The sequence below is a fragment of the Crocuta crocuta genome, unplaced genomic scaffold (assembly GCF_008692635.1).
Source record: "Crocuta crocuta isolate KB4526 unplaced genomic scaffold, BGI_CrCroc_1.0 scaffold233, whole genome shotgun sequence".
Lineage (NCBI taxonomy): Eukaryota > Metazoa > Chordata > Mammalia > Carnivora > Hyaenidae > Crocuta > Crocuta crocuta.
In genome coordinates, this window is record NW_027529526.1 from 4,132,581 (window position 1) to 4,154,101 (window position 21,521).

The window sequence follows — 21,521 nt, forward strand, 5'->3', positions numbered from 1 at the left end:
TCAAAATTGAAATGGAAAAAATCTATATTTACAGAAACAGTCTTCACCAAAGTTTAAATGTTTATGGGACTTTGGCTAAGTCTGTTATAAGCTTTACTACATTGTTGGTTTTTAAAATTTCAGCTGTGTTTAGAAATGAATATTCATTATTATCATCATTCTGTCTGTGAACTATGATCTCAGAATCCTATGTAGAATGACATTTTTGTAAACTCTTACATAATCATTAATCAGAGTTTAACATTTTCTTTCCCAAACCATTAGTCTGCAAAGGAGTTTTCTAACTAAAGCTATTTATTCGAATAACTAATATTTTATGTTGTTTCAAAAAAGGATGTAGTAGCATTTAGAGAAACTTTAAATTTATAAGTAAACTAGAGTGAGAAGAAAAATCAATACCACCCCTCAGTTGTTGCTCAAGAGTAGAATTTGTGTTAGAACACTTTAAGAGAGGTGATTAAAGCTAGCAGTTATTAAAAAAAACATTCTATTTAACATTTTGACAAATGATTTCAAAAGAATCACTTCTTGTGAAACAATGTAATTCAATTTGGGCTGGGCTTATTTTCCTTTTATTTTTTTTAAACTCAACACCATAACATTATTCATTATGTATGATAAATATATAATGATATACTACTTCTTTTGCCTCATTTTTAGAAAACATCTCTCCTTCTTAACATCCAGTGATTTTATATAGTATGTTAATTCAAAAATATTGATTGGCTCTCTCTTATTTGCAATGCACTATTCTTGCTGTTATCCCATCAGAAATAATTAGGTTGATCATAACTTCAATAAGCTTATAGTCTATCAAGCATGATAAGATATATATACACAACTAAACACAGGTTTAAAAAAAGTGGTAAGTGCCACAAAAAAGGTGCACATCAGGTTTTAAGGATCTATATCTTAGGTCTTCTCCAAAACTATGTGCTTATTCTGAGACTTTGAATCCTCCACAGCTCTTAAACAGAGCCTTGCATATAGAACATATTCAATTAATGTTAGCTTAGAAGATGAGCTCTCTTTGAAATTGTGTGTAAACCTATACCTATTCAATAAATGACATTCTTTTTACCTGGGTCAGATCTGCAGTCTTCAGTCTGAAAAGCATGGTTCTTATATCTAAAATTATATATTTTGTCAGACAGAATGTGAAAATTTTTATTTTCGTGAGTGCCTTCTATCTATACATTAGATTCTATTTTCTGATTTTTATTTCAAGGCTTATACTACTAAATCTTATCTGATCTCCTACTGACCAGTTTACTCAGCTCTATAAATTTTATGGTATGTGGCAATGGCCCTTCTTGCTTCTAATGTATCAGTAATGGCAGCTCACAAGGAACTCTGAGGAATCTCAGCATTTCTGGGGTCATTCCTCTCGTAGGTACAAACCAGTAGAAAGAGATATAAAATAAACCATTATCAAAGCTTTAGAGGAAGCAATTAACATTATTTCTAAAAATGACTATCTTGTTCAAGCTGAAGGATTTCTGAATTTAGTCAGCTCTTTAAAAAATAGATCTGTTCCCAGGGATTTGTTTTTCTGTGCTTTTTTTTTTTTTTTCACTAGCTGAAGTTCCCTGGAGGACTCAAGATTGAGTAAAATTGACCTTCATCTGATCTTGTGAATTATTGAGAAAAAATGAAGGCATAAATGATGCCTAAGGATGCCTACCTCTCTAAGATTTCGTGACTCTATGATACTCAGTCATAGGGCACATTAGTCATGATTCCAGATACCATGTAGCCAATATGTTTTCAGCTCTCAACTGTCTTCACTACATTCAATACCAAACTTTTCTTCAGTGGCTTTATCCAAGAAGAAAATTTTCAGAAGCTTCACTTGCCCCCCTTTTGAAGACCCCTGGCTGAATTTCAAGGGAAAAGGATACCACAGAGTAAAAAGGAAACAGAAGAGGCAGCCTTTTCTCCCCCTAAGTTCTAGCAGTTTGACTGACTCTTACTTGTGAATTTTTCTTGCCACTGAGTCATTGCACATACAGAATTATGAAACTTTAATTTCTTTAGAGGCTTGTTATATTAGAAAAATTGTTCCAAAGAAAGCAACAATCATGACATAAGCACATCTGGCTCTTGCAAATTATTCTTTATTAAGCTTTCATTTAATTACATGTGCTGAAAGGTCTGTTTTTGATTACTGTAATTTTTTTTATTTGTCCATCTGAATGATAGTAATGCTGGAAATTACATACAAACCACCTGTTTTCTTCCCTTTACTAATATGACAAAGTTTGAGATATTTTCTCTGTGGTTGATGAACTGGGAAGCTTTCTATTTATTATGATAGAGATATGGCTGTCAAGGTAATGGCTTAATCTTGATTATAAGAAAAAAAGAAAATATTTGAATGGAGTTCCCAAGCATTAAACAGTGTGAAGACTGAGGTATCTGAATTCTGGTTACCCATAGAAGATCAACACATTCACTTATCAATTTCAACCAAAAGCTAATAAATCAATAGTCAAGGATTTAACATCCTGTGCTAGGAAAGAGAAGCTTTATTTCATGTCATGTCATGTCATGTCATGTCATGTCATGTCATGTCTTGGTCACAAATCTGGCTATATTCTCTTGAGGATTATGCTATATGCTGCTGAGAAATAAGACCCCAAGAAAACAGTGCCTGCTATTGGGCCTCAGGGATCTTGAGGGCAGCATTCTTATCATCCATAAGGATCAGAATCCCCAGAGAAGCTTGGTCGGTATTAAATAAGAACAATGTTCTTCCAGGAATCCCTAGGAAAGTTCAGACTCATTTCTTGGTTCATGAATATTAAAATTACATGAATAGACATACTGACATTTAAAGAACTCTTTAATAAAGATTTTAGGGACTAGAAAGAATCGTAGAGACCATTTAATCAAATTCCTTTTTGTACTGACGAAACTGAGTTCTAGAGCAACTGAGTCCTTTGTTCAGGTTCATCAAGTTACTGCTACAGGGACCAGGAGCAAGACAATGGCTCCTGTACTAGTACTCTTTCTTTATATTATTTAGGCTCTCTTATTTCCTTTTTAAAAAATAGTGAAAGAGAAATCACAAGGCTGTCAGGGAAATAGTTATGTAACAATACGGTAAGTTTTGTATCTGTTTTTGTTTTGTGTTTTTTGAAACTCAATTTCAGCTGCATTTAAAGAAATAATGTTTGTCTTCCCTGTTTTGCAGCAGCTCTATGCCGCTCAGCTGGCCAGCATGCAGGTGTCACCTGGAGCAAAGATGCCATCAGCTCCACAGCCACCAAACACAGCAGGGGCAGTCTCACCTACCGGGATAAAAAATGAAAAGAGAGGGACCAGCCCTGTAACTCAAGTTAAGGTACTTGCTTTGCAGGATTGTGAAAACAGTTTGGAAAGCAGCTTCACAAGAAAAGTAGTGAACCAGGCTGGGTTGGGAATAAGCAGCAGGAAGCATAGCAGCATAAAGGAACCCCAAATGCTTCTCTTTATGGTAAATTTCATGATTGAGCACTAAGAAACAGGTGTTTCCCTTTTGATAACAATAGTGCCATATTGTGAGAGCTTTACCTCAGTCTGCAAACTCACTTCTCAAGAGTTTTTCGCCTTTGGATTCTGGCTTTTATTTTTTAATGTTCATTGGCATGAATGTCCATGCTTTTATTACCAGTCTTTTTCATAGATTTGTGACACTCTCTCTAAGTTCCTGAAACAGGTGGGAGCCAACTTTCAGTACCAGAAAGGAGGTGCTCAAAACTTTAGATTTTAAAAAAGTGGACAGAAAAGAATATAATGCTGGACTTTATATGGTTTGTTGACAAAGGACTGTCCTTCAAAAACAGTTACAAAATGAGCTCTGAGGAATGAGTGGTATCATTATCTACTCATGCTTTGATGCCATGTGGTTGTGAGACGATACACAGGCTCTCCCAGGTTATGGCTGAGACACTGATAGATGCCTTGCCTCACTCATTTTTAGTATCTTAAAATGTGGCAGCCAGGAGGTACTTGGCGACAGAGGGAAATGGATGATGCGCCCCCACTTTGTGCTGCAGCTGGTACCAATAGGTGGTACTGGTTGGTTTTATAATATAGTTCAGGGAGACAATTGTTTTGTATCATTGACTTTTCTACTTGGAAGGATATGCTAAGCTCAGATGTATTGTTGTAATGTGCCCCAAGCACTACATTTGGAGAAATTTTAAAATTATTAAATTTTCACAAGGGAGGCATCTAAGGCCCACAAAACAGCATCAAATGCTACAAAACCACTGAAAATGTATTATTTTTCCATAATGTGCAGGCAGGAATTTTGAGAGACTCAAAAACTTTTGTCTGCGATTTTGAGGTACTCCAAATTTTGAGTATCTCAAAACTCCTGCCCAAAGCAATTAATTTAATGCCACCCACGCTTTAAACTCTCCAAACACATAGATGAACATTTATGCTTTGTTGTTAGAAATACTGAGATAACAATAGGCAGCTTATATTTAATAAGATAGCATTACTTACAGAAACAAGCTACCTATTTTGTGTTCCAAGAGTTTCTGTTTATGAATAAGAGTCAGAACGCTACAACTCAAACCACAGCACTTTGTTTAATTATAGTTGTTAGAATATGAACGTATCAAACGTTATTGACTTGAAGTATTGAGTATTAGATATTTTAACATGAAAAAGTCATTTTATAAGTGAGTTGGCCAAATGGAACTGCACCAAACCAAGTCTTTACTGGATGAGTAAAATGTTCCCTGGTTAAATTCAAGTTTACATCTGCTTTTACCATTCCAGCTTTGTGGGCCAACTGAGTTTTATTACTCACTTGACCACATGCAAATTCTTAGGGAATTCTCTATATAATTTGACTTGACTGTATTTTATGTTAATAACAAAGGAAACATTCCTTATACTTATTAGATTATTTATTGTACATGTGGGTAAAAATATATAGACCAAGACATAAAGCAAATGTTTTAAGTTTTTAAAAAATTGCTTCTACCTACTAATGAAGAATCTCTGAGAATAATCTCATGATTTGCTAATCGAAAGGATTATGGCCACTAAAATGTTTCTGTCTATAATCATTGCTTTCCCTCTGTATATAACATAACCACATGACATAAAGCATGGTTTGCTGAAGGTAACAAAATTAAGCATAGATTATCTTATATATCTTCTTTCCCTGAGAATTTTTATCTACTATAAATATCAATATCAGAAATCAGATTATTTTTGTTCAAATTTCAGTTCTACTACCTTTACCATCTGTCACTTTGGACAATTTACTTAACTTCTTTCAGCCTTTGTTTTCTGCTCTGAAAAATGGAGTTAATATTATTATGGACCTTAAATCCTCTAGCATACAGTGAATGTTTCATTAATGTTAGTATAGTGATGATCTTGATGATGATGATCTGATGGTAATAAAGACAATGATGGTGGTGGTGGTGGTGGTAGTGATTATAATTGAAATACCTAGTTGTATACCAAGAGAGAGCCTAACTAAATACCTAGAGGATTTCCATTTTCAACCGTATTGGAGGAACAGGGATCAGATTTATTCTTCCAGCCTAAGCAACTGAAACACAGGACAAAATATATAAAACAATGGTTTTCAGATATTTACAATAGGAATATAGGGCAGTGATTCCTGAGAAAAGAGAAACGAGTGACAAAAGTACTACAGTTATTCCAGCTTACTGTCAAAATGTTGTTTGTAGGCAATAGTGCAGGAAGGGAAACCCACATGGAACATGGCAAGCTCCTTGAATAGAGACATAGAGTTTAGAATTTTGGGATGCTAAGGTAGATAGAATTGGGGAGGTAGAGTACCAGAGAGGAGAGAGCTGCACAGAGAGAGAGAAGATTGAAAATCTGTAGAAGATTCTCCTGTATTTAGTGGAGTATTGATCATCACATGTATATGAGGAAACTTTCTGAGGCCAGAGAAAAATACAAGATGTAGCAGCCAATGGTATCTCAAGGTTCACAGAGGACTGAGAATGGGTTTGTGTTCCCATTAGCCAGGGTGGAAAGATCTCCTGACACATGGGGTATCAAGTAGGGTTCCCAAAAAGGGTGTTACCTCAGTATTGGGCCCAAATTATCCCTACATTAATGGCTGCTGTGAACCTGCCTAACAAACCTTAAATGCAAGCCTAGAAAGAGTCAGATTTTTCTGTGTCTCAGAACAAAGTCCACAAATATTTGAAAGAATGCACAAACTCCAACACTCAGAATTTTAAAATTCACAGTATGTAGTCTCCATTCAATAATTACCAAGCTTTTGGGGCACCTGGGTGGCTCAGCCAGTTAAGCATCCGACTTCAGCTCAGGTCATGATCTCACGGTTCACACGTTCAAGTTCTGCTTGGGGATCTGTGCCAACAGCTCAGAGCCTGGAGCCTGCTTCAGATTCTGTGTGTGTGTGTGTCTCTCTGCCCCTTCTCTGCTTGTGCTCTCTCTCTCTCTCTCTCAAAAATAAATAAACATTAAAAAAACAATTAGCAGGCTTTTATAGAAGCAAGAAAATATGAACAATAATGAAGAGAAAAGTCAATCAATAAAATAGACCGCCAACTAACACAGGTGATAGAATTAATAGTTAAGATGGTAAAAATAGCTACTATAGGGACTTCTAACTATAGTCAAATGAGAAGGAAGGCAAATATTCTCCCTAAAAAACACCCACAAAATTTATGTCAAGCCATGGCATGCTGTGAGCACCAATATCAGGCCTGCCATGGTGACAAGGGATTTACTTGATTGGTAGATGCTTCCTGTGCCCAGTGCATTGTTAGCGGAAGTGGCAATTACTGAACTATGAAAATACAGTATACTCAAAGCTGAGAAAAATAAGATTTTATATGCACCATATGTTTAAGAAGATAGAGGAAAACATGAGCATTATAAGGCAAGACATGGAACACATACATGGAATGTCTGGAGATGAGAAATACAGTTTTTGAGATGAAAACTACACTGGATGAATACTGATGAGATTAGTAACAATTATATGTCACAGAAGAAATGATTAGTGAACCTGATGATGGAATGATGAAACTATCCAGAATGAAATAGATTAAAAAAAAAAAAAAGACTATCAGTGCTGTTGGACATCAAATGGCCTAATGAATGTACCTAGAGCCCCAGAAGGAAAAGGAAGGAACAGAAAAACTTATTCAAAAAAGTAATGGCTGAAAATGTTTTAACTTTGAAGAACACTCTGAACTCAGATACATAAGGATTGCAGTGAACCCCAAATAAATGAAACTTGGAGAAAACTAAATATCTAGGATATATAAATCACTATTATTTAGATAGGAGTATCTAGTCTAGAACTAGTCTAAATATCCTTTGAGTGTAAAGAGAAATACATTGTAATGAAGCACGTAAGACATTTTTGACGTACATTATGGATATAACTATGTTTCCTGAGAACCTGTCCTCTGTCTAGATATAGATAAATGTACATCTCAACAGATGTGCCTGATTATCTATTTCCTACCAACACAAAAAAATTCACTGCTTTTTAATTTTTTTTTTATTTTTTAAGTTTATTGTCAAGTTGGTTTCCATATAACACCCAATGCTCATCCCCACAAGTGCCCTCCCCCATGCCCAAAACCTGCCATCCCCTCTTCCCCACCCCCATCAGCCCTCAGTTTGTTCTCAGCATTCAAGAGTCTCTCATGGTTTGCCTCTCTCCCTCTCCCCAACTATTTTTCCCCTTCTTCTCCCCCGTGGTCCTCTGTTAAGTTCCTCTTAATCAACCTATACATGCAAACATATGGTATGTGTCCTTCTCTGCCTGACAAAAATTCACTGCTTTATTGAGTGACTTATTTTCTCTGACAGTTTAATAGAAAAAGAACCTGGGATTTGGAATCCAGTAAAGTAGAATTCAAATGGTGTCCTTCCATGTATGGCTTTGGACAGTGATTTTATCACTCTGACACTTCCTCCTTTGTCAATTTAGAATAATACTGCTCAACTTCATAGTCTTATTGCTAGTTAAACGAGCAAGTATATGTGAAAATGTCTAGCATAGGGGCCTGCTGTATACTGGCTTCTCTGTGCTTGTGATTTCGATTTTCTCTTTCTAACCTTCTTCCTAAGTAGTCTTTTCTGACATCTCTTTTTGTTCCCCCTTAAACAATGACCATTGATACAGGAGGAGACCATAGAGATCAGCTAGAATCAAGCTCTTTTTCTACAAATGAAGAAATTAAGCCCCAGAGAGGGCACATGTTTGCCAACGGGAAGGATGTTCTGTTTCCAAGTTCTACTGTGTCCTTTAAAAATGACATTAAAAGCAAGTTCTCTGTGCCTTCTCAGACAAAAAAACAGAAATTAACATTTGCCAACCATTTATATTTTAGAACACAATAATATAGATCTTAAAACTGACCATTTAAATGAATATGTTTATATTACAACTAAATTTCTAGAATGATGGATGTGTTGTTATGTGTGTTTAATAGCATGATAAATGAGACAAAATAAAGGCAAGGAGGTTAGCTTTCAAGCTCCTGGTTGCACTAGAGTTACAAGCCAGATATTTGAAAACCGTGCTCGGTTTAGAAGGACAGGCATCTTAAAATAGATACTCTGTAAATATGCGTAGCAAAGAATATAAAGAAACATCACTTTAGACATGAAAAATAAATTACATATAGCATGGTATATAAAACATAATTATAATGTGTGCTTGCTCTTTGCAAAAATTAATTTTAAACATGAATAGAGACGAGAATATAGACCATGAGGAGTGTCCACACCCAGAAAGCCACATAGAAGCCACGCTGTGGCATGCGGCTCCCTGGGCAGAGGCCCAGGACAGCAGAAGAAGCCTGTGTTTCCATTTTTAAAGTACTTGCAATTGTTTGATTTAAAATATATATTAAAAAATTAGCTGCAGAGCCTATTTATAGTTGCAGGAACTTTTCAGAGAGAATAACACAAAAGCACTACAGAGCTGCTGAAATTTTAAATAATTCTTTGTAAATGCCCTAGGTTAATTTAGATCCTTGAAAACACATTAGGAAATTAAGCTGTAATGTGAGCTAATTCAGATTTTAATTTGGCAAAAAGAATGATCCAACTACACAGTTAATGTAAATAGAAGCATAACACAGGGAAATTAATGAGGTTTCCTTCCGATGAATCTTCAAGGAGGTAGATAATTAGCTTCTTTTGTTATTATTGCAGGAGAATGTGGCATTGTCTCTGAGGTGTAAAATAACTGTGGCTTACTAAGTGATAATGTGCTTCATTTGTCTTTTTTTTTTTTTAATAATTATTTATGTTAAATTCTTGGAGGAAGAAGCAGCAGCACAGCCGCTAAATCTCTCTTCCCGACCCAAGACAGCCGAGCCTGTAAAGTCCCCAACATCTCCCACCCAGAGTCTCTTCCCAGCCAGCAAAACCAGCCCCGTTAATCTGCCTAACAAAAGCAGCATCCCCAGCCCTATTGGAGGAAGTTTGGGAAGAGGATCCTCTTTAGGTAAATGGAAAGGTCAACAACAGGAAAAGATGTATGAATTGGGTAAAATAAAGCAAACCTGTTCAGTGCTGACCGATCCCTGTTTCCAAAGTGTTGCTAGTCCAGGAAAAACAACAACAACAACAAGTAAAAGTAAAATCCTTTCTACTAAAACATAACACCTTTTGGTGTCTTGGGATGATTAGAACTTTTGGAAAAGGTCATAATATAAATCCTGCTGGGATGGGTTCTTTAGATGCTGATGAGTTAGATCCAGCAAATCAGAGACTTGGGGATTTCTGTGTTTGGTTAGTGCTTTGCTGCTAAAGTAACTCTAGGCAGACAAGAGTGATCAAGAAAACTCCGAGAGCCTAAAGGGACCTGGCCTCCAAGCTGCCTGCTAAAAGTCCAAAATTTCTTTGAAGTTTTATATTTTCTTTTTAGAATGTATGTGAATTTTACATCTTATTCCTTATTAGTTTTGCTTTAAAACAAATGCGAATTACACACTTCAATGGCATAATATGAAATAAGATTGGTATCTGATAAGGTATGTCGTAATGATCCTCTGGTTTCTTACACTCTCTGATATATTGCCAAGTATCTCTAGGGACATTCATACCCTAGCGAGAAGTATAGAGGAAAAACATGAGTTTTGGCATCAGACAGACTTGGACTCAGAGCTTTCACTTACTTGTTATGTGACCCTGGGAAAGTTATTTAATATTTGTGAACTCAGTTTCCTAATCTCTTAGAGGGGAATATGATTACCTAGCTCATAGGTTGTTATGAGAATTGAGAGAGAGAAAATGCATATAATTGCCTAACACAGTGTCTGACACCTAGAAATCATGTGATTTAAAAAGACTGGACTGAACCAATACTAACAGATTTACTTCTACATGTGGAATGAAACAATTAATGTAAAAGCATTTGTTAGTAGCTGAGTGTCAAATAGGTATTAACATGTTGTTACTAAGCCCCTTAATTTTCATCTAAGACACAGAGATTCCAAGGGATTGGGGACTTAGAACTAGCATTTCTTCACATTACCTTACTTGCCCTTATTGAGTCCCAGAGCCTGAAATGCTTAGTAGAATAAACAAAATAATATGTAAGTGTAGGATTTGCAGTTTAAAAGTCATTTTTGCCTACATATCTCATTTGATTTTTCATAATTATCTTATGTGGCAGTGCATTATTACCCTCATTAATTAACCTGTGATTCTTACAGGTAAAATGGCTTGCTTACAGCGAGGTAGCTATTAATTAGTACAGCCAAGACTAGAATCTGGGTCCTCTCACCTGAGTTCTATGAACTCGGTGCTGTGTTATGTGAGGTCACAATTGGGAGTATTTGCTGCACTTTGCTGGGGTTAAGTGAATCTTCTAATGGTGAGACATAGTTCTTTCTCATTCAGATTTGGAACATTAGGATCCGTGCAGCAGCCTATTCTCATTTTAAGTCAGTGATACTCATATGGGAGAGAGAAGTGAGTCATTTCCAGCACGTGAATATGGTTGCTGGATTGTTGGAAGCTATGAGATAAGGGAAAATAAAAAGCCAACTTAAGGATAAATACTAGGCTTGATCCTGAAATGGCCTTTCCATAGTCCACTTCTGAATTTTGTGTGGAAAGTATTTGTTTGCTATATATACTGAGTATCATGAGGGACAAAGGTGACAAGTCACAGGCCCTGCTTCTATGGAGTTTATCCTTCAGCAGAGCATATTTCTTGGATCATGAGCTAGACATAGGCTGAAGCAATCACAATTTTGTCCAGGCAATATTGGATAGAAATGTTTTGTTTTATTTTTATCAGAAGAGCTTCAGAGCAAAATGTTATTAGTTTTCTAAATCCTAACAAGTGATTGTTTGACTTCTAAATAATTTTCTATAGACAGCCTTGGGAATTTTCCCTAAACTCATTCATATGCACATGTATTGCACACATGTAGATGTGTGGTGTGGGCTTGACTCTAGTCTGGTTCTCTCTGTCCTGTCTAAGGTGTGTGCACACATACACACATACATGTGCTATGAAATGTTCATATCAAGATACAAACAAGTGGATCACATTAAACTTTACCACAGCAGCTGCAATCTATCAGTCAGCAAGCAGTTGCCCTCTTTCTGTCTAAAATTGGAAAAGCTTATGTAAAGTATTAATTTTAACCTATAGTAAAATACAAGACACAGAAGAGAATTAGTTTAATTTCATTTTCCCCCCTCCGAGTTGCATGGAATATAATGAAAGTAAATATTTATTCTCACTGTACTTGAAGCTTTGTACTGATGTGAAAACCATTCCCACACATATAGCCTCGCTATCACAAAAACGGAGCTGAGAGCAGTGGGTGTTCGGTTGGGGGTAGGGAATGGGTTGTCATTCTCTTGGTAAATAACTGAGGCAGCATGATGAGTAGAATGCTTCATTAACCAGCCAGTGATTGGGGAATGGAAAGTGCAGTGTATTCCTTCCCACCCCCTCTCTCCTGCAGTGGACATATGAGCACACAGATAAAGATGTCACTAATGTACACATGTAGCCTCACAGAATTTGTTTCTGCTGGGCCAGAAACAGCTCTCCTGCATTAGTATACCCAGTATAACGGGCATCCTGCACAGACATCTCTGTACCTCTCCCTACCCTCTTCTTTCTGACTCTCCCCAACTAGCCTATCTCCCTCTTCCTGACTTTCCCCAACTAATTGTTAGATCTAGCCAGAATAGACACATAGACACACACACACACACACACACACACACACACACAATTGGAATGTAGGAACCCTCATCTGTGAGGAGGTGGGTTGACTGAGCCCAGATTAACTGGAGTGCTGGGGGTATCCTCCAAGGGCTAAAAACCCAGCACAGCTTGGTTTTCTTGTGCTCTATGTATAGTATTGCAGCTTCTTTAATAGCAAACATGCCCCCTTTCTTATTTGGAGAATGCAGCATTCTACAGGGGATTGGACAGTGACAGTATTTTGTTAGCATCTAAGCTCACAAGCTTCTAATCATGCATCCTGTGTATGCAGATATCCTGTCCAGTCTCAACTCCCCTGCCCTGTTTGGAGATCAGGATACAGTGATGAAAGCCATTCAGGAGGCTCGGAAGATGCGAGAACAGATCCAGAGGGAGCAACAGCAGCAGCAGCCACATGGCGTCGATGGGAAACTGTCTTCCATGAACAATGTGGGGCTGAACAACTGCAGGAGTGAAAAGGTAAAACTTGCTTCCCTCCTTCCTGACTCTGCTGGACCCATTAGCTCATTCTCATCTGGCTCTTACTGTGGGGTTGCCTCCCATGTACCCAACCGGGCACCCAACATGGCACCCAAACTACCTGCCTGTTGGTATATTTCTGTCCCATTACAAAAGATTTAAAATATTTTGTAATAAAGGGAATATATGAGGTTATTAGAACAGGAATAGAATATCTGAATACTTAAAAAGAAGGAAGAAGCATATATGCTCATGATGAAGGCTACTCTTTACTATGACTCACCATTGAATTTATTGCTAAGTTCCCTATCTACCAGGGCAAAAAAATACACTAAAGCAACTTACAAAATGCATTCATTTATTTTTTGATTCAACAAATTATGTATCAAGTGTTTATTCTGTAGTTGACATTGTTCTAGGCACTGGAGATACAACAGTGAACTAATCAGACAAAAATCCCTGCTCTCATTGAGCCTACACTGTAGGAAAGCAAGGGCAATGAAGAAATTAAAAATTAAATACATAATGTAATGTCAGTAAAGTCATGAGCTGAATAGATGCCATGAGAGAAATAGAAACAAGTTAAGGGAGTGGGGAGTTACAGGTTGTTCTTTGATGGTGTGGAATGGACTCTCTGAGGAAGTAGCACTTCATGGAGACCTGTATGAAGCCATGTGTAGGCGATGTGATGAGTCAGAGAAGAGCATCAGGGCAGCAGGAATGATAAATAAAGAGGCCCTTGGAGTATAGAACCGCCAACAAGGAGATCCATGTGGCAAAACTAGCATAGGAGAAGGAAGCAAGGTGGGACCTGAAGTAAAGTGATAACCCTGGTGGAACCTGCAAGAAGTCTTAGGCCCTGGAAAGTTTTTGCATTTTATTCTGAGGGTGATGGGAATCCCTGGATGGGTATTGTTCAGGGAACAAACAAGATATGATTTACATATAAAAGGATCCTCCTGACCAATATGCAAGAATGGACTGTAGGAAGTTAAGAATGGAAACAGCCCTGGAACATCTGACTCTTGATTTCTACTCAGGTCATGATCTCATGGCTTCCTGAGTGAGCCCCTCTCAGGGCTCTGCACTAATGGCAGAGCCTGCATGGATTTCTCTCTCTTGCCCTCTCTTTCTGTTCCTCCCTCATGTGCTCGCTCTCTCTCTCTCTTTCTCTCCCTATCTCTCTCAAAAATAAACAAACTTAAAAAGACAAAAAAAGCATGAAACTAAGGAGACCAATTAAGAGGCTACTGTAGTACACTGGGTGAAAAATTCTGATTAACTGATGAATGAATGAAACATACCATTTTTTAAAGAGATGACAGTATTTTCCCAGTGCCACATTCTGAAAGTTTTTTTTTTAAAACATGAGAACTGTATAGGGACACATGAGTAGGATAGTGGGTAGTGTCTTTGGTAATAGTTTTAGAATAAATTTAAAAAGTTATTTCCATTCATATGTTTATTCAGTATAGGCTGAGACTATAACTTATAAGTTAGAACCAAGAGCCTCTGCTTTGTTTCTATCCTTACTACTTCTAGCATGGGTGCTGTGATAGAGATTCTATTCTTTCAAATAAACTTACACTTTCCTATTTCCTAGAAGCAGTTTTAAACTAGCATGTGGAAAAAGTCATGACACAAGTATAAGGTCATGTGTACTGTTACTTGAGTATTTGAATATATAGCTATAACCATGGTGTTGTGTGTTTTCTTTGTTTCCTTTTCAAAAGGCATGGTGATGTGATACTCTGAGATTTTGGGTGTATTAGTTTCCTAAAACTGTAACAACTAAACTAGATGGCTTAAAAGAACAGAAGTTTCTTTTCTCACTGTTCTGGAGGCCAGTTTAAAATAAACGTGTTGACTGGGCCATACTCTTTCTGAAAACTCTAAGGAAGATTTCTTCCTTACATCTTTCTAGCTTCTGATGGTTGCTGGCAAGCTTTGTCATTCCTTGTCTTTCAGCTACATCACTCCCAGTTTCTGCTTCCCTCCATATGGCTATCTCGTGTGTGTGTGTGTGTGTGTGTGTGTGTGTGTGTGTGTGTGTGTGTCCAGATCTCCCTCTTCTTATAAAGACACAAGTGATTCAATTTAGGGTCCACTCTAATCCAGTGTGACCTTGTTTTAACTTCATTACATCTGTAAACACCCCATTTCCAAATAAGGTCACATTCACAGATACCAAGGGTTAGAACTTGAACACATCGATCTTGGGGACACAATTCAGCCAATTACAGTAGGATACAGAGCCATTGCTCATGTTAAATCAACCGCTCATCCTTGATTGATCCCCTATACTCTTTAGCCACACAAACAGACTGCTGAGGTTCAAGGGCTGGGCTGGGGTGTAAGTCTGATGGGATTCTCAAAATATGAACATTGTCGAAGTCTTCACATAGATTAGAAAGCTTAGCTCTGGAAGTGTTGACTTCCCAAAGCTTAATAAGGAATTTTATGTCATTCCTCACTGCACTGATTTACTAATGTTAACATAAAAAAATCAATAAAAAATTGATTATTGGACCTCTTTGCCTTGATCAAGCCTTGATGAGAGGCTCAGATCAAGTTGGAGAAAAACTGTTTGGGGAAATGTGTGTCTTTTGGTGCCTATTAAGCCATAAACTTTTGTATACTTGGGACTCGTGGTATATATGCCAGTCACTGGATCTGCTTGGTCAACTAAGTACCTCATCTTCAGAAGGCAGAACCCCTCTTTAAGAACCTCCTGGGTTCTTAAACCCTTATGGTTACATATAGAGTGAAGTCTCAGGACCACAAAAGAAGAAAAGTCTTGCCCCCAAACCTCTTCTACTATTCTGATATTAGAGATAAACACAGAGTTGTGTGTTAGACTACTAATTTCAAATACTACAGGTTAATTTTAAGTATTGCTCATTGACTTTTCTTAATTTATTTGGGAGGGAGAAGTCTGAGGTTCTGAAATAATGAAATTTTATTTTGCTTTGGAAGACACAGGAGAGAGATGAGAGATTAGACTATGATTGAAAAAATACTAATAAATCCAATCTTGACCTAAAATAAGTCACATTGAATATAACTGAGCCCCTGAGGGTAAATGGCAAAAGTAGTTTCTACAGAACCAGAAAACCCTTGAAGGGCGTTGTCTCTGTAGATGACTTTACTGGGGTTGAAATTTGGGCACTGAATAGTCAAACATAATGGAAAATCTGTTATATTCCATTATGTATAAGAAGAGTTCACAAGCTTTACTTAATAAGACCTCCCTTTTAAATAACTTCACTGTTATGAATGTAGTTTGTACATTTATAGACTTTTTTTAGTTTCTAGAACTGATATCTATCCTTGCTTGTTAGGTTGGATGCATTCAAAAGAGTAAATTGAGAACAGTATTACAGTATCTTTGGCTCTCTTATAATCAAAACATCCATCTTAATTTTATGATGGTCCATAGGATACTGATTTTTCTTCTGAGGATCAAATTTTCTTCTGAGGTCAAAGAGGGTAAATATATAATATGCAGTAAGATAGGTGAAATGGATTGTGACAAATTCATTTTAAGTGTCTTTGCAGTTCACTTTGGAATTATTATCTTAAATATAAAGATCCATAAATTAGATTTATGAATTTAGTCTTTAATGCCCATAATACAGTTTTAGAGAGTTTTTTAAGGTGTTGCTGTCACAAAACCTTATAACATGTCAAGCATAACTGGTCACTCTCTTATTTGGACAATCTTTGCAGAGGAGTGTGTCACAGATTTGGGTCCCTTGAGAATTGGGATGTGAGCTTGAGGCTAGCGAGCATGTTTATTGGGGTGTGCTCTCTTTCATTGCCACCTATGGGAGGAAAAGGACAAAAGCAGGATTGGTTTATGATGCAGTCTCAGTCAAGCCTCAGCAAACCCCACAGGAGGCTTTGAGGCTGCCATGGCCATTCAGAATTGTCCTGAATTGGGTGGAGGGGGTGAGCCTTTACACACTGGTGTCAACCAGTCATTGGATGGGAGCTACCCTGGGCAGGAGACATGACCTTTGGTGAGGTGACTTTCTTTCTTTCTTTTTTTTTTTTTTTACAAATAGTTTATTGTCAAATTAGTTTCCACATAACACTCANTGACTTTCTTTAGCTGAGGCAATGTGAAAGAGGGCCAGTAGCTGACAGCTGGCTACCAACAATAGTCCCTGCAGGTGAGAGAGTAAATCTTTTAGTCCTGAGGGTGGGATCTGGGCAAAGCACCACAAGGTCCACTGTGGAGTGTTTTTGTGACATTTAGTAACATTAAATAGATATAAAGCATGTTTTATATGTATGTTAAGTGTGGACAAATATTTATTACAGAGACATAGGGATGCTTGTGTCTTTATAACATATAGACTCACATATTTGTCCATCTGAATGCATGTGTACCCATGGCATATTTCACTTTATTGGGTATATCCTGATTTTAGCCCTTTAAAATGAAACATTGTTGACTTGATTGGCCAGAACAGCATCAATGGAGTTGTTCCGGTCGGCTGTTTCACAGGATATTTAGGGTCTGTTAAATATATAGATTGTAGGGACAATAGACTGTAACGGCGCCTTAGGAGCTGTTATGCTCCATCGTTTCAACATAGCTTCTATGCATGGAGTGTGAGTGTCCTGCCAGCAGAAGTCTAAGTTACTGCCCTTGGTTTTAGCTTTCCATGTCAAGAACACCATCCATCTTTATCCCTAAGTATGAGTGCAATTAGATCATATTATAGACTAATTGCTTACCAAATTTTGTTGTTTTGACATCTCTAAGATAGAAAGTATTTTAGTCATGACAATACACAGCAGAATTTTAAACAGACTGCTTGTAAATGTCCTTAGAACTCAGCTAAGGACATCTGTCCAGAAGAGAGGTGAGGCAGAGTGGGCTGTTTCAGTGCTAAAGTGCAATCTCTAACTTCTCTGACCTTCCTGATATTTGAGTACTGACAAGGTAATTGGTTAGAACTTTCTTGAATAGCTATTATGTTTCCTTGGGAATCTGGTAATTTTGCTCATTTTAGTAATCCTGATGAGCCAGTTGATTGATTCCCTACTGATCAGAGTTGGTCATATAGGTAGATTACACATCTACTTGCATGTGGTCTGAATTGCTTTTCCCCTCAACTCCTGAGAATCTTTTAAGAAAAATGCTTGATCTTATCATGTGTCAAAGCAAGCTATCATGGATACTCCTATCATACTGTCTATGAAGTACATTGATGGGATTAAAAGCAAAGAAAGAACTGGAAGAAACATTACATTTGATCTGGCCCAATCACTTCAGTTCACTGAAGGAAAACCTGAGGCCCGGAGAAAGAAAAGTGACTTGCCATTGTTGCATAGTGGATTCATGGCAGATCAGAAATTAGATTTCAGCTTTCCTAATTCTCAGACAATGACATTCTTATTTATAGAACTGTGCCAGACTCATTTATTAATATCCTATGAGATCTTTAAGGCTATTACACATAAAAGTACTTTTTACACTGACAATCTCAAAACTTTGATAGAATCAGACAAAATAAAAATAAACATCTATGCAGCAGAAAAGTACTGAGTCCCCTACTCCCTGTACCTCCTGTCTGGATAAGTCATTCTTCTCTAACATGAGGTCCACTGGTTCAGCCTCTGGAAAGGTATCAGTCAGAAAACTGAAGGTTGAATGATGCTTATATAGATGAAGAGGCAGAAGTGGAGGCTAAGTGTGAAATAGTAATAGAATTAGAGGCCACACAGTATTTTGTAAAGAGCATGAGTAATCCTGGGACTCAGTTTCCAAGATTAATGCTAGAAGCAGCCTATGCTGTGTTACTTAAGTGAGTTACTTAACATCTGGGAGTCTCAATAAACATATTTATAAAATGGAGTAATTACCCTTTCCTTGAAGGATTACTTTGAGGGAAAATATATGTAGAGCACATATCTGACAGAGGGGATATTCATTTAATATTAGGTCCTTACTTACCTTAAGACCTCAGACAGGTTGACAAATCATTGTTAATTTTGTTAAATTTTCACTTTTTGATATTCTCCAATGGTGGAGGAGTTAACCTACTGCTCCCTGGGGCCAAAATGTCTTAGCGTGGAAGGTTACTAAAAAGTTGACAGCACCTTCTTACAAAGTCAAGATACCCATTTTTCTTTTTCATTCTTAGAGTAACTTGTATACACTGGCCACCTGCTAGAATCTTGCCATAACCAACATGATAATGTTCAAATTTGATTATATTAGAGTGCTAGGAAGCTTTTGTCCTTACTAATTTATTATAGATTTTCATATATTTCCAAAAACCAAAGTTTCAATCTATTATATTTGAAAATATTTAACATGATTCTTGATAACTATATATACATCTCATGTACATATACATTTCTCAATCAAGTTATTGGGAAAATAATCATTCAGTCTCTGACACGTTGTAAACTTGTCTGTTTGTTCATAAAAAGCAGTTGTTCAATTTTTGCAAATGTAGATTCTTGCTCCTCAACCATACTTTGCAAAAATATCAGAAGAGTACATCAGTATTACGCTGATGTAATACTGCCCCCTTTTATTGGAAATGAAAAACATACTGGATGTTTTCTGTTTCACATTGTCAGTTGCCACAGCTCTTTGTTACGTATATATACAGTTGATTCAGATATTCATTGTTTATGACAGGATGAGTTCAGACAGAAGAACAATAGAACCATGCAACAATAAGCGAAAGGGTATTATGAGCAAATTATTTAGCAAGGTGTGTTTGGAATGAATGAGATTCTTATACAGCACAGAGACTAGTGAGGTGGTGTTGTTTCCAAACGTGTACATAGTACTGATTAATCAGGGTGGTTGTTTTTGTAAGCAGTTGACTCGTATGTTCCATTGCAGTGTTTTTTTCTATGTCAACCTATTCCCAAGATAACAACAGCTTGTGCCATAAGGGTTTTGGACACATTAGATATTATACAGTAAGTGATCAAATTCTAATTGTAAATTCCTCATTTGCAAAGCAGAGCAGTAGTTGGCTTTTAGAAAACATTTATGGGGGCACCTGGATGGCTCAGCCACTTAAGCACCTGACTCTTGATACTAGCTCAGGTCATGATCTCATGGTTCGTGAGTTCAAGTCCCACGTCAGGCTCTGCACAGTGAGAAGGTTATTTGGGATTCTCTCTCTCCCCTCTCTACCCCTCCCATGTGTGCTCTCTCTCAAAATAAAGTTAAAAATAAATAAATAAATAAACATTAAGAAAAATAAATAAATAAATAAAAACAGACATTTATGTCATAATTTTCACATCATGACAATATATGTGTTTTGTTTTTATAGTGCTTCTGAGTTTCAGAAACAGTACTACATATATCTCTTGAACCTTTCCAAATTCAGGGATGTAGGTATTACTATCCTTGTTCTGCAGATCAAGAAACTAAGACAAACTCTAGATCACTTTGCGCCAGCATTCCCTGTGTCCAGTGTCTCATTTGTTACCTGCATTTTTGTGAGATTGACAAGGTGACTTTACTTAAAATCTAAAGCAAGACATACATCTGAGTTTCAAACATAAATTTTAATGAAGTGAATGCTAAAATCATGAGATAGGTCTACTTAGATATATGTGCTTCATGTATATTTCCTTGTAAAGAATCTTTCTGTTTATACTTGTGATAGTGGTTTTCTCAAACAGCATATGTAAATCAAAAATGCTAAAATATTAGAAAAAAAACTTTAAGTTTTATTAATGTCAGATTTTACATTTGAACCAAGAACATTGGGCAACTATGCAGTGCTGTGTATAGGCTCCTGGCTGAATATAATCATTGGGCTCCTTTTATTCTGTTGTCAGGGCTACTTGATTGGTTGCCTAGCTACTAGTTTAAGACCTAATTCATAAAAAACAACAACAAAGTTGTTTGGCTCCTTACTTTTCTGCACGTTAAGTGGAAAGAATGGTGAGAATTTATATTTTTTTACAAGGTTTACAAGGTTTAAGATACTTCCTAGGGATAGTGGTGGGGGAAGGAGCAAATATAAGACTTTAAGTTTTTGTTTACAAGTGTTTTAAGTCAAAAGCCCATGTTCAGTTAATGGATCTTCCAGCGAAAGGGTTCAAATTCGATGTATCCCAGTTAATAACTTCACATAAAGAGTTGTCAGTTTGGGCATGTATGGAGCAAATTTACTAGCAGTGAGGTTTTTCTAGACCTAACCTATCACTATGGCAGGTACTTTTTAACCCTTAATCTTTCTAGATCTAAACCCGTAGCCCTTCTAGATTAGCTCTTTTCAACTTGTTTTGGTTTCAGGGCCCCTTTATACTCTGAAAAATTATTGAAGTCCCCAAGGAATTTCTATTTACATGGGGCATACTTATCAATATTTATCACAGGAGATATTAAAACTGAAAATTAAACAAGATATTTATTTTTTAAGTAACAATTATAAACCTATTAGATGTTAATATAAATAACACTTCTGAGCACTAAGCATATTTTTCAAAGTAAAAAACAGTAAGAAAAATGGCTTTGTTTTAGGTTTTTGCAAATCTCTTCAATGTCTGACTTAGTGGAAGAACAGCTCAATTTTCCTTCCTGCTTCTGCATTTAATGTGTTGCTGTGTCACAACGTCATGTAGCTTCTGGGAAACTCCATTTCACACTCATTGGAGAATAAGCAAATAATGTGTTAGTATTGTTATGAAAATAGTTTTGATCTACTGACCCTTCTGAAAGGGTTTTTGACATTGCCAGTGGGGATACTTCAGATACACGCTATTCTAGATCATGAAATACATAACATACAATATGTATTTTAATTACATTCGCTGAACTTCAAGA

The 21,521-nt window shown here is 36.8% G+C and overlaps 1 protein-coding gene across 2 annotated transcripts in view; it reads left to right on the forward strand.

Annotated features, from left to right (window-relative positions):
- SOX6 (SRY-box transcription factor 6) overlaps window positions 1–21,521 on the forward strand; it is a 489,234-nt gene that overhangs the window by 406,099 nt on the left and 61,614 nt on the right. For both annotated transcript variants that reach the window (XM_077761053.1, XM_077761054.1), the window contains 3 exons: window positions 3,197–3,346; window positions 9,307–9,490; window positions 12,513–12,700. In XM_077761053.1, the coding sequence (XP_077617179.1) occupies window positions 3,197–3,346; window positions 9,307–9,490; window positions 12,513–12,700 (522 nt within the window). The remainder of the gene's footprint in view (window positions 1–3,196; window positions 3,347–9,306; window positions 9,491–12,512; window positions 12,701–21,521) is intronic.